This window comes from Schistocerca gregaria, chromosome X (assembly GCF_023897955.1).
Source record: "Schistocerca gregaria isolate iqSchGreg1 chromosome X, iqSchGreg1.2, whole genome shotgun sequence".
In the NCBI taxonomy this organism is placed as follows: Eukaryota; Metazoa; Arthropoda; class Insecta; order Orthoptera; family Acrididae; genus Schistocerca; species Schistocerca gregaria.
In genome coordinates this window covers 640,273,037-640,287,728 of record NC_064931.1, presented here as the reverse complement: position 1 = coordinate 640,287,728, position 14,692 = coordinate 640,273,037, and the positions used below count along the sequence as shown (strand labels likewise).

General features: G+C 42.0%; 1 protein-coding gene across 2 annotated transcripts in view; it reads right to left on the bottom strand.

The window, feature by feature from the left end:
- The window catches only part of LOC126298221 (L-threonine ammonia-lyase), a 209,988-nt gene extending 195,625 nt beyond the window's left edge, over window positions 1-14,363 (bottom strand). Inside the window, exon 1 of one of the 2 annotated variants that reach the window (XM_049989526.1) lies at window positions 14,272-14,363. In XM_049989526.1, the coding sequence (XP_049845483.1) occupies window positions 14,272-14,316 (45 nt within the window). In that variant the 5' untranslated portion in view covers window positions 14,317-14,363. The remainder of the gene's footprint in view (window positions 1-14,271) is intronic. The other variant, XM_049989527.1, reaches the window with a different exon arrangement.
- Between the last annotated feature and the right edge of the window lie 329 nt (window positions 14,364-14,692).

Below are 14,692 nucleotides of genomic sequence, written 5' to 3'. Positions count from 1 at the left end.
GGGTTGTAGCCTCTCCCCGATACTATTCAATCTGTATATTGAGCAAGCAGTAAAGGAAACAAAAGAAAAATTCGGAGTAGGTATTAAAATCCATGGAGAAGAAATAAAAACTTTGAGTTTCGCCGATAACATTGTAATTCTGTCAGAAACAGCAAAGGACTTTGAAGAGCAGTTGAACGAAATGGACAGTGTCTTGAAAGGAGTGTATAAGATGAACATCAACAAAAGCAAAACAAGGATAATGGAATGTAGTCGAATTAAATCGGGTGATGCTGAGGGAATTAGGTTAGGAAATGAGACACTTCACGTAATAAAGGAGTTTTGCTATATGGGGAGCAAAATAACTGATGATGGTCGAAGTAGAGAGGATATAAAATATAGACTGGCAATGGCAAGGAAAGCGTTTCTGAAGAAGAGAAATTTGTTAACATCGAGTATAGATTTAAGTGTCAGGAAGTCGTTTCTGAAAGTATTTGTATGGAGTGTAGCCATGTATGGAAGTGAAACATGGACGATAAATAGTTTAGATAAGAAGAGAATAGAAGTTTTCGAAATGTGGTGCTACAGAAGAATGCTGAAGGTTAGATGGGTAGATCACATAACTAATGAGGAGGTCTGGAAGAGAATTGGGGAGAAGAGGAGTTTGTGGCACAACTTGACTAGAAGAAGGGATCGGTTGGTAGGACATGTTCTGAGGCATCGAGGGATCACAAATTTAGTATTGGAGGGCAGCGTGGAGGGTAAAAATCGTAGAGGGAGACCAAGAGATGAATATACTAAGCAGATTCAGAAGGATGTAGGCTGCAGTAGGTACTGGGAGATGAAGAAGTTTGCACAGGACAGAGTAGCATGGAGAGCTGCATCAAACCAGTCCCAGGATAGAAGATCACAGTAAACATTCTTGTGACCACCGCTGCCAGCAGTCACGTACAGTGGTTACATTCCTGCCAAGCCTTTCTGCAGTACCGCAGAAGGAACATCCAGCTTCATGTTGCCGTACCACACGACCTCGTTCAAACTCAGAGAGGTGTTGATAATGGCGTCTTTGTCGCGTTAAAGGCAGTCTTGACTATCATTAACTCAGCCCGCCCGGTTAGCTGTTCGGTCTAACGCACTGCTTTCCGGGCAGAAAGGCGTTCCGGTCCCCAGCACGAATCCCCTCGGCAGATTAGTGTCGAGGTCCGGTGTGCCGGCCAGCCCGTGGATGGTTTTTAAGCCGGTTTTCCATCTGCCTCGGTGAATTCGGGCTGGTTCCCCTTATTCCACCTCAGCTACACTATGTCGGCGATTGCTGCGCAAATACTTTCTCCACGTACGCGTACACCATAATTACTCTACCACGCAAACATTGTGGTTACACTCGTTTGGTGTGAGAAAATTCAGGAGGATCCACTGGGGGCCGAACCGCACAGTAACCCTGGGTTCGGTGTGAGGCGGCGGTGAGGTGAGCTGAGTGGAAGGCTGTAGTCGGTTGAAGGGTTGTGTACCACTGAGCTGAGGCTAAGGCGGGGAGGAAGCCTCTCCGTCGTTTCTTGGTCCCCAGTTCCATACAGTACAATACAATACAACCATTCACTCATCACATCCAATTTCAGAGGTGAGTAATGCTCACCACCGTCAGAGAGCATATTTAAAGCAAACCTGATTTGCATCCTCATTGTGGCACTACTAGCGCCGCTCTTAAAGCCTTCTTGGTGTTGCGCTTTTTTTTCTGTCAGTGCAGAACGTGACGTTCTCATAGCGGATTGATTAGAAATCTGATAACCTGCTCCTGTTGCAGACTCAGGAAAAAACAGGAAAGACATGGAATCACCATGTTTTCCAGAAATCTACCTACTTCAGTTCTCCCAAAGAACCTCTACATCTACGTGATTACTCTGCTATTCACAATAAAGTGCCTCGCAGAGGGTTCAATGAACCACCTACAAGCTGTCTCTCTCTACCGTTCCACTCTCAATCGGCACGCGGGAAAAACGAGTACTTAAATTATTCTGTGCGAGTCTTGATTTCTCTTATTTTATTGTGATGATCATTTCTCTTTACTCAGGTGGGTGCCAACAGAATGTTTTCACAATCGGAGGGGAAAACTGGAGATTGAAATTTCATGAGAAAATCCCGTAGCAACGTAAAACGCCTTTGTTTTAGTGATTGCCACTCCAATTCACGTATCGTGTTTGTGACACTATCTCCCCTATTTCGCGATAATGCAAAAAGAGCTGCCATTCTTTGTACTTTTTCGATGTCATCTGTCATTCCCACCTGATGCGGATCCCACACCGCGCAGCAGTACTCCAGAATAGGGAGGACAAGCGTGGTGTAAGCTCTCTCTTTAGTAGACCTGTTGCACCTTCAAAGTATTCTGCCTATGAATCGCAGTCTTTGGTTTGCTCTACCCACAATATTATCTATGTGATCGTCCCAATTTAGGTTATTTGTAATTGTAATCTCTAAGTATTTAGCTGAATTTACAGCCTTCAGATTTATGTGACTTGTCGCGTAATCGAAATTTAGCTGATTTCTTTTAGTACTCATGTGAATAACTTCACACTTTTCTTTATTCAGGGTCAACTGCCGCTTTCGCACCATACACATATCTTATCTAAATCATTTTGCAAGTCGTTTTGATCATCTGATGACTTTACAAGACGGTAAATGACAGCATCATCTGCAAACAATGTAAGACGGCTACTCAGATTGTCTCCTATGTCGTTAATATAGATCAGGAACAATAGAGGGCCTATAACACTTCCTTGGGGAACGCCAGATATTACTTCTGTTGTACTTGACGGCTTTCCGTCTATTGCTACGAACTGTAACCTTTCTGACAGGAAATCGCGAATCCAGGCGCACAACTGAGGCGATACTCCGTAGGCACGCAGTTTGGTCAGAAGACGCTTGTGAGGAACGGTGTCGAAAACCTTCTGTAAATCTAAAAATATGGAATCAATTTGACATCCTCTGTCGATAGCACTTATTACGTAATGAGTATAAAGAGCTAGCAGTGTTTCACAAGAACCATATTTTCTGAATCCGTCCTGACTATGCGTCAATAAATCGTTTTTTTTTTTTTCAGGTACTTCATAATGTTCGAATACAGTATATGTCCCAAAACCCTACTGCAAATCAACTTTAGTGATATAGGCCTGTAATTCAGCGGATTACTCATACTTCCCTTTTTGGGTATTGGTGTGACTTGAGCAATTTTCCAGTCTTTGGGTACGGATCTGTCTCTGAGCGAGTGGTTCTATATAATTGTTAAATATGGAGCTATTTTATCAGCATACTCTGAGAGGAACCTGACTGATATACACTCTGGACCGGAGGCCCTGCCTTTATTAAGTGATTTAAGCTGCTTTGTTACACCGAGGGTATCTATTTCTATGTTTCTCATGTTGGCAGTTGTTCTTGATTGGAATTCAGGAATATTTACTTCGTGTTCTTTGGTGAAGGAGTTGCGGAAAACTGTGTTTAATAACTCTGCTTTAGTGGCACTGTCATCAGTGACTTCACCGTTCTTATCGCGCAGTGAAGGTATTGATTGAGTCTTGCCACTGGTGTGCTTCATGTATGACCAGAATCTCTTTGGCTTTTCTGCCAGATTTCGAGACAGAATTTCGTTGTGGAAATTATTGAAAGCATCTCGCATTGAAGTACGCGCTATATTTCGAACTTCTTTAAAACATTGCCAATCTTGGGGATTTTGCGTTCTTTTAAATTTGGCATACTTTTTCGTTGCTTCTGCAACAACGATCTGATCCGTTTTGTGTACCATAGGGGATCAGTACCAACAATTATTAATTTATGTAGTAAATATCTCTCAATTACTGTCGATACTATCTCTCTGAAAACATTCCACAGCTTTTCTACACTTACATGATCTGATCGGAAGGAGTGAAGATTGTCTCTTAAAAAGGCGTTAAGAGCATTTTTATCAGCTTTTTTAAATAGATATACTTAGCGTTTCTTTTTTATGGTTGTAGGTGTTACGGTATGCAGCCTAGCAGCAACTGCCTTGTGGTCGCTAATCCCTGTATTCGTCACGATACTCACTATTTGTCCAGGATTATTTGTTGTTAAAAGGTCAAGTATGCTTTCGCAACCATTTATGCTTCGAGTGGGCTCATGAACTAATTGTTCAAAATAATTTTCTGAGAAAGCATTCAGTACAATTTCGGATGACGTTTTATGCCTGCCGCCGTCTTAAAACGTATAATTTTCCCAGCATATCTAGGGTAGATTGAAGTCACCGCCGATTATAATTGCATGAGCGGGGTACTTATTAGAATTGACACTCAAGCTTTCTTTGAACTGTATAGATTTAAGTCGGCGGTTGGTAAAACGATCCAATTAATAGTTTAGTCCGATTGTCAGATATAACATTTACCCATACTATTTCACACGAACTATCTACTTCAATTTCGCTACAAGGAAAACTACCTCTCACAGCAATAAATACTCCACCACCAACTGTATTTAATCTATCGTTTTTGAACACTGTTAGATCGTTTGAAAAAAGGCATCTCTCTGTACCTACAAATATTTGAGGTTCAGTGCTTTCTATTAGAGTTTGGGGCTCTAGTTCTTTCCCAACACAGCTACGACAATTTACAACTACAATACCAATCGTTCCTACAACTACCTTACTGTGTTTCACCTGCCCACTTTTAGACGGACGCCCCTTTTGTGGTTCCCTGAGACCCTCTAACCTAAAAAACCACCCAGTCCCTTCCACACAGCCCCCGCTACCCGTGTAGCCGCCTCCTGTGTGTAGTGGACTCCTGACCTATTAATACACGGTCACAGAACCGCCTGAGTCTCTGATTCAGACCCTCCACTCGGCGCTGCACCAAAGGACCACAGTCGGTTCTATCGACGATGCTGCAAATAGTGAGCTTCGCCTTAATCTCATTTCCGCTAGCCGCCCGAAACCAGACAGAATCTGCTCCGATCCAAAGCGACACACGTCATTGGTACCGACATGAGCCACCACCTGCAGTTGGCTGCACCCAGTACTCTTCATGGCATCCGGAAGAACCCTTTCCACATCCGGAATGACTCCCCCGGGAATTCACTCGGAGTGCACACTGGCTTCCTTCCCCTCCTTGGCAGCAATGTTCCTAAGGGGCCCCATTACGCGCCTAACATTGGAACTCCCAACTGCCAGCAGTCTGTAGGATGATTGCAACGCCAGAAGAGTAGCGAAATCCAGGAAGATCTACAGAGGGCTGACGAATGATACAAGGAATAGCACTTGACCCCATAAATGTAACGTGTTGCTCATAAAATGAGGAAGCTATCTATCCCTGTTCGAATAAACTATTGGGCATAAATCACTGCAACCAATAACTACCGTAAAATACCTAGCAGTATCTATCCAGAGCGACCTATAGTGGTAAGAACACATAAAACAAATAGCAGTAAAAGCGGATGCTAGGCTCAGATTCATTGGGAAGATTTAAGGAAATGTAATTCATCCACGAAAGAAATGGCTAACAAAGAACTCATTCGATCGATTCTTGAGTATTGTTCATCAGTATGGGTGCTCTTGCCAAGTAGCATTGATAGAAGAAATATACAAGATCCAACGAAGAGCGGTGCGTTTCGTCACATGATCTCTTACTCAGCGCGAGAACGTTAAGCTGTCTTCACACGAACCGTGCGTAGGAACGTCAACGTAGGGAGTGCAGAATTTCTGGCGTCATAGCCTGTAAAAAGCACATCGAAGAGTCTTTTAGAAAGTGTAGACTGTAGAGTAATACGGAAATTCTGAACGTGCTTTTGAACGTAGACCAATGAGACGGAAGAATGCCACCTAACTCACACGCTCGCGATCTCTTTTCAGTACTGTTTTGAAGACGCCATATTAGCTTTCAGTGGAAGTCCATAGTTGGTGGGTTTTATATTATAACCTACTTTGCTATGAATATATACCACTTTAAAGCATCAGCAAATTAAGAATATTTCGAAAATCCGTCGTTCTCTTCTAGGCTCGTTGTAACAAAATGACGGGAAACATCATAGTGCTGATTAAAGAATTTTCGATTTGTAATTAGCGGGTTGCGAAAGAGTGCCGCTTTAGGGCAAAGACACATTGAATATTCATCAAAAATACGTTGTTCTTGGTACGATCTCTTACAATTAAATTTCAGTTAATAACATATCTGTTACTGAACCTTCAGAAGGCACTAATATACAAGAGAAGGGCGGATATTACAGAAGTTCAAAATGGTTCAAATGGCTCTCAGCACTATCTGAGGTCATCAGTCCCCTAGAACTTGTAACTACTTAAACCTAACCAACCTAAGGACATCACACACATCCATGCCCGAGGCAGGATTCGAACCTGCGAACGTGGCGGTCGTGCGGTTCTAGACTGAAGCGCTTAGAACCGCTCGACCACAGCGGCCGGCTATTACAGATGTACAGCATACCATAAGGAATAGAGACACCAAGAGATGTGTGGCCTTGAAGCTGGTTTGCGACTCACTACAGCCATTTTTCTTATCTTCGCGTCTCTAATACGTTCAGAGACTTTCGTCGTAAGTTAATAGAAGTATATTCTATAACATTCGATGTTATGTAAATTTACGGTAAGTGCATACTCTCTCAGAAGTGTGTTTGTTCGATTAGCTTTATCTACGACAGAGGGTGTATTACTTGCAGCAAGATATTTTGTACTTTCTTGTTTAGAGTCTCGTATTTCACATGTTTCTATCAATACCAATAGCGATTAAAATAGAATCACCTTAGAGTTTTACTGAAAAGTGAGAAGGATGAAGGAATTTTTATCGTAGTGAGAGACTATTGTAATTTTGTTTCGCACTATTTTTAATGTTACTTTATAAACTGATGTCCTTACTGACTGGACATGTGACTTTCCTTTTTGCCTTATAACATGTTCTTGAAGTTTTTGTTTACAAATAATGCAGGCTAAATAACATGTCTATCCTACTCGCAAGGAACACTATATGCGTTGTAACAGAGCTAACGCAGGAATTTTACGCTCGTCCATTTTGTAAACAAACTGTGATCGCGAGCCAGAGAAACCGATAACCACAGCAGCGCGCTGCGATCGTGTGTTCCACGTTGAGGCACACGTGCCGTATACACAAGCCGGGTAGTTCCTGAGCGTTCAGTGCCATGGTGGAATTCAAGTCAACGAGTTGTATACTTAATGCCATGGCACGTGTGACGGCGGCTTATACGAAGATGCTCAACACTGAACAAACTACAGGGGCAGACACTGCAAGAGAAGCGCTTTAAATCAGTGAGAAATTTGCTGTTGAAACTTCGAGAGCCTAAGTCCCAAGAAGAGTCCGGTAACAATGATTTCCTTCCTCATACGTCTCGCGCAGTGACCGCGACAAGAAAATGAACGGCTTTAGAGATCATACGGATGTACCGACAATTATTCTTCTCGCGCGTGATTCCTAAATGGAAAAGGGAAGGAGAAAAAATATAATGGTACCGGAAGTACCACACTCCCTAAGGTGGCTTGCAGAATATTGATACAGATGTAGATGTACTGCCTTCTAGTACAATTAATTCTAAGTCGTGAAATTCTATTTTAGAGAAAAATGCAGAAAATTTGAACATAGTTTTCAGATCACAGGATATGGCGATAGAACCAAAATCGGTAACCGGGCTCGTTGGAAAGATCTGCTCAGAACATCATATATTTTAATAGCACCATACGAGTACATTTACTAACAAGGGGACGCCACGACGTGCGGATCACGGATTTACATCAAATTTCGTACATTTTTAGCAGTCTATTAGGGCGACACAATGTGCAAGTACTAAGGCGTACTATTTAGTCAATTTCGAGAAAATAGCAAGAGAAGTACTGGTGCGTTGTGATTAAGCACGAGGTGGCGGCGGTCAAGCAGTTAATATTCGAGCTCCGTAGTCAGTGGATCTCTGAATCGATATCGCTCATATTTTTTGTTTTGGTTTTTAAATGTATTTTTCTTTTTCAACGCTGGTCATATTATTTCATATGTACGACATTTGAGAGGTAATATGATAAAATGTACGCGTATTTGCTTGAATTTTTATTCAGTCTCCACCTTATATGGCTGTTTTAATTATTACAACAAGTATTATAACGATGGACAAGTAAACGATGATACGAATAAATTTTTCCATGTACACGTATTGAAACGTCCCCAAAGAACAATTTTATACACGACTGTGCTTAAACTCAAACACAATATTTTTGGCGCAACGCAATCTGACTTTCAAAAATCCCTACAAAAGAATGGCCCTGACTAACATTAACCTATACCTTTCACAAATCACTTACCTCACAAAAATCTTCGTTACTCGAACTACTGCAATACAGCGAGCGCCACTACTGCCAGCTAAATAAAAGATTCAAACTACGGAAGGCACTAACTACTGATAGGTATAGTTAGCAAATGAAAGATTTTAATAGAGAACAAACAGTGTATTTACCTTAATAGTCAAAATATATATGGTAGTTCATGACATCCAGTCTTACAAATTACAAAACTTCGCCATCTCTCTCCCCACGTCCACCACTGCTGGCGGCTCACCTCCAACTGCGCAACGCTACGCGCTGTTAGCATCCAGCTGCCGTTGCCCGACACTACAATGGCAGACAACAATGCAAACTAAACACAGACTGTGCACAGCACAGCCAGTGATTTTTTATACCGAGCGCTAAGCGGCGTTACCAATAAGAAAACCTAAACAGCCTACTTACAGTATGCTTATCTTGATTTGCGAAATCCCGTGTACCAGCAAATGGATCAGGTGCCCGGAATTGCTTTGCACCTGGACTCTTCGATCTGTAGACACAGAGACAGGCCTCTATCGGCAGTTAACTTGCGTAGCGGTGAGGCCTTGCTAATGTAACAAGAATAAATAGTGTACGAGCGAATTTTTCGGAAATCAGAATCACGGAGAATAGTATAAAACTTCATGAAAATATACTTGTTTTTCGTTACATTGCCTCTCAAATGTCATATTTGTGAAACAATATGAGCAGTATTGAAAAACATGTACATTTAAGAAAAAAGCACAAAATGAACGGGACTCGATCTTGCGATCCGCCGAGAAGGGAGTTTGAATGCTGAACACTTTACTGACGCCAGCTTGTGCTCAGAGACGCAACACACCGCACTTATTCGACATGAAAACTGTCTCTTGCGTTTCTAGAAATGGCCTAAGTAGCACGTCTCACTACTGGCACGTTATACTGTCCTAATGGACTGCTAAAGCTGCCCAAAAATTGAAGTAAACGTCGTAAGTTATGCATATAAAAAATCTTTAAAAATTAATGCAAAAATAGGTCTATCTCTGACCATGGAATAATATCTAGACTGAACTTATATTTAATTATCTAAGGGGCTTAGTGGAACAATGTCCGCGGCTCGTGGTCTTGCGGTAGCGTTCTCGCTTCCCGAACACAGGGTCCTGGGTTCGATTCCCGGCGGCATCAGGGATTTTCTCTACCTCGACATGACTGGGTGTTGTATGTGTCTTTCATCATCATTTCATCCTCATTCGCTCTGAAGTCGCCGTAGTGGCGTTAAAGAACTTCTGGAGCGGATGCCGTACCGCCCCGCGAGAGGTCTCCCTGCCACCAATGCCAGACGCTCATTATTACTGAAACAAATCTATTTTTTAAAATAAAGAAACAGTTAAAAAGTACGTGTTAAGTAATACTGCCTACATAGTGAAGGATTACTTAAATAAATATTAGGAGTTTGGTAAAAAATATAACACACCTATATAACAGTCAACCACCTCTGCCATTTCAATTTTCACTTGTTTCTTTTTCAGGAAAACCTCATACAGCGCTCTCCAGTGCTTAACGCTAATATCTAATCCTCCTCTTGAGCTCAACATCTCGCCCATTAAGGAGCGATGCTAGCTCAATTTCTTAGGTAAGGAAAAGGAAAGTTGGGGTACACAGAATGGAAACAAAACTTCATCCTCGTTGTATGGACGTCACTGATAAAGTGCGTAATGTGTGCGATGATTGGTGATGAGAAATGAATGAAAAGTATAGCACTAGCCTTTTTTTACATGAAGAAATAACTTATTTGCAATACTATATAAAGAAAACACTATTGTATACTATAGATAAATTTATCAATGTTGCGCTATTTCTAACGGATAGGCTTTGTGTTCGCGAGGGTGGGTGCTAAAGTCTCTATCCGACCATCTTCGTCAGCTAGACAGCTAAGTATGTAATACAGCGATATGTCAACCTTCTTTCTAAAAGTGTTCCTCGGATGGCTGGCTCTGAGCCCTATGGGACTTAGCTTCTGAGGTCATCAATCCCCTAGAACTTAGAACTACTTAAACCTTACTAACCTAAGGACACCACACACATCCATGCCCGGGGCAGGGTTCACACCTGCGACCGTAGCGGTCGCGCGGTCCCAGACTGTAGCGCCTAGAACCGGTCGGCCACTCGGGCCGGCATTCCTCGGATGAATAAAAAATGTTTCAAATGGCTCTGAGCACCATGGGACTTAACAGCTGAGGTCATCAGTCCTCTAAATATAGAACTACTTAAACCTAACTAACCTAAGGACATTGCACACATCCTCTAAATATAGAACTACTTAAACCTAAGTAACCTAAGGACATTGCACACATCCATGCTCGAGTCAGGATTCGAACCTGCGGCCGTAGCGGTCGCGCGGTTCCGGACTGAAGCGCCTAGAACCGCTCGGCCACACGGCCGGCTCGAAGAATAAAAGTACTACTACTACTACTACTACTACTACTACTACTAAAAATCTCGTCAACGACAAGGTCATTGCAGACGGCTGTGACTTTCTTACTCTACAAAAGCATGATACACTGAATTGAGATTTTCTACACTATAAAATATAAAATAAAATGTCTCTGGTTTTGTAGGACAGATACTGCTTTCCTGGCTATTAAACTACAACGGGAGGCAAAACAAATGGCAGCTGTTGTGTTGGCGCTTTACAGTTATAAACACGATTAACAGGTCAGGTTCACTATTAGAACTTGTAAACACTTTGAATGGACCGACGCCGACGGCCGTGCCGAGGTTGCTGCACCCTTCCCCGCCAGACCACCGAAGTTGAGCACTGTCAGACATGGAGTTGGATGGGTGACCAGCAGGGCACGCCGCGTGCAGGTGACTATTTTCCCTTTACCTTTACGGCAGACAGGACAGGAGAGGTGGTGGCATAAGGTCCCCGATCATCAGTCCTTGCGCCAATATCTTAAGTTAAATTCCAGACCTCTTCGCAGTGTCTCGTGAAGTGAGGACATGCGACAGTGGCGATGGTAATCCGTCGTCGGATGGGGACGTCAAGCTCGGCGGGAACTTTGGTGCTCTTCGTGAGAAGCAGGCTATGTGCCGGCACCGGATTTCTTCCTCTCCCTTGTCTGACCGTTGAGAACAGTACGCTACGCGCCCATGCCCTTACAATTAGCTAAACTCAACAGGTACACTTATTCACACAGTTCTCACACTTTGCGAAGGAAAGGTACCTGCAGACGTGGGGGATAGGATAAACCTTTGAAATTAGGCAGGTGAACCCGCCCTTCAGGTTATCCCAGCCATTCATGCCATCCTCCTTTACTTTTTTTTATGCACCTTCGGCACCGATACGCGAAGCTTCCTTCCTTTGGCTACAGACGTTTCCAGATAGGTACAGCACTTCTCTGACAAGCTATTCACAATGAATTAGTTTGGTCAGAAAGCGTGTTGTAAGTTCTGAGCCGCTTTAAATTCAAATTGCAACCTAACAGCTGATGATAAAAGACTTACCCAACAAAATTGATAACAGCATTATAAGGTAACATTACTTTTCAAAATTTATTTAACCAGATAAAGTATTTTGTTTTTGACAACTGTCAAAAAATCGACTAGTTCACGTAGTACAATAAGTTAAACAGGTGGATTTCGTAGCATATCTCGCGTGAATTAATCCCCATTGATGGCAAATATCACACATAGCGATACAATTTTTCCCTAAGGCTGGTTTCCACCGCAAGTAGTATGATGTAAAAGTATATCCGTGACAACTGCGAAAAAAATGCAATTTGTCGCAACTGACCTACATAATAGAAGATTTCTGTAAAAGTACATTGCAATGTCTTTTGAATAAATCGTGGGAGAAGACAGTGATCAACTTTATTACTAATAGTTACTATTAAAATCAGTCGTGATCACAAATTTAATTATTCTGGTAACTGGTTTCGACCACGCCTGTGGTCATCTTCAGACCAAAATACTGTATGAGCAGGAGTATCCTTCTGCTGGTGAATCACCACCAGGAGGCTGTTGCTCAAAGAGTATTTTGGTCTGAAGATGACCACAGGCGTGGTCGAAACCAGTTACCAGAATAAAAAAATTTGTTATCAAGACTGATTTTAATAGTAACTATTGCCTTGCAATGTATTTATTAAATACAGAATTGCACATCGAGTTGATGTTTGCATTCACCTTTTTTGTCAAGATCCGATAAAAAAAACATTACGACGTCGACAACAATAGAAACGACAGACATATTTTGTGTAAGGTTCTGTCTGCAGTTTTGTTACATCCAGACTGAAGTATCTAAAAACTGAAAAACACTACGCAGTCGTTAATTCATTGAATTCGCATTGAGGAGAGAGGAGATTAAAATCCCCATCTACACATAAAAATTATAGTCTTCCGTGTTTATTCTAGATACCCCAAAGAGAATGCCGGATGGTTTATTGGCAATGTCACCACGGGCATCGCGCCCCATCCATATCTAAGTTGGGCTAGTATTTCGTCTCCAGCGACGTCCGCGAGATATTAAACCTTAATCTTCGTTCCATTTATTGAAATGTGTAAAAGTATTGCTCCGCATCTGTCGATTTTACGGATAAGTGCTATACGAAGGGAGATACAGATGATTGTCAGTAGATTACCAAATGCTGGAAAACGCATTTTTGTACGTCTGCATCCTACGGTGATAGTGCGCGACTTGGGTTGTAGATACCTCAGGTAGAAGAGGTCTATGTCGCCGAAGAATGGATTATTAACATCGAAGATCAGATGTTGTGAATAGAGCTTTCTTTATGAGGCACAATTGCTTTTCTGTGATTACCAAAAGCACTTTTCTTCCCATTCTTATCAATCAATAGCTTCCATCAAGACAATCAACAGCAAATAATAAGACATTGTTTAACAACAGCGATAATTTTGTAAATTAGTTATAGGGCAACTCAAAATGAATGCAGCGAGTACAGACATATATAACTATTTAATGTACAGCGAAGCATCGATAAGATTTGTAGAAAATGTAAAAGAATGGTCTTTTCTGTTTATTTTATTAGTTTTCTATATGACTCCCTTTGGTCACACTGTCATCATCTAAGTGGTAATCCATTTCACGTCACATACTCTGAAGCATATGTGGAGATGCCCTCGCGAGAGCATTATAAATACATATTTTGAGTTGAGGAATCGTTTATGGTAAAAGAGGTCTGTCATATAACCCCATAAAAAGAAATCATGGATGTCAGATGTGGAGATCTAGCTGATGAAGAACGAAACACAGCGTCCTCATGCCCAAACGTTCGGAAGATGATTTAAAAATGCACCGGCTTGAAATTCACTGCACTTGTGTGACGTTCGGGATTTCGAACTTTCATTTTTTTACGTTATCTATATTTTTATCAATGCATCGGCATGCATTAAGTAATTACAGCCGTTTGTGATCCCCAAATTCATGTTCTGTTTCTAGTGACCACGCTGTCGGCTGGACTTCAAACTCTTATCTTCCTTCCTTCCTAAATTTAGTTTGAATTGTCCAGAACATAACGATTTGTCATGCTCTGTAGTAAGCAGAAATTTGCAACACATTCTAGATCAGTTTTTTGAAAGTTTTGAGCTTATTAGGGCATGGTGTCTGGATAACAACATAAATATTTAATGTGGTTATTAATACTACATATAGTTTTAAATAGTTGCACACTTTGATTCCAGCGCAGAGTAGGAGATTCATTTTGAATGGCAACTTTTGTTTATGAAATACATCGGAAATTCCTACTTGCGAAATCAGACTTTGCTGCTAAATAATTTCTTGACCTGTACAGAGCACCCGACGGCAACTATATCTCATTGTACGTAGGCATTTGTCAGATTAATTCTGCGCGATACGCGCCAAGTTCTTTTCTCTGTTAAAGTACGATTATAATATCGTGTGGCTCAACGGCTTGGTGCGAGTCTCTCAACTGGACGCAGAACCGCTAACAGTACAGACCGCAAGCACTTACGTTGTCTGGCGCGGCGGCTGCAGCGGCGTGCTCTTCGGTTGCCATGCTGGTGGACACTACTAAGTAACTGGCGAGCTCCACGGCCACAGGCGGAATGCGGCCTTCTCCCGCCACCGGAGCACTTATACCGTCGTTCTCAGCTTCCGCGCATGCGTGTGCGCGTAAAAATCAAGGCGCAAGTCTCTCGTACGGCACCAGCTAGAAAAAAAAAGCTACGTCAGTGTCCGTTTATACTATTAGCGTGTTAGCCTTCCTGATTTCTCGCTTATGGGCACAAATACCGGTACTCCTGATGTCCGACAAACTTCGAACGTGGAAGAAACACAGGGCGTCCATAAAATCCCGCACTCATTTTTATAAATTATAATCTAGAAACTATTAGAGATAGAGCATCGCGATTTGTTGTCAAACATTTAGTTTG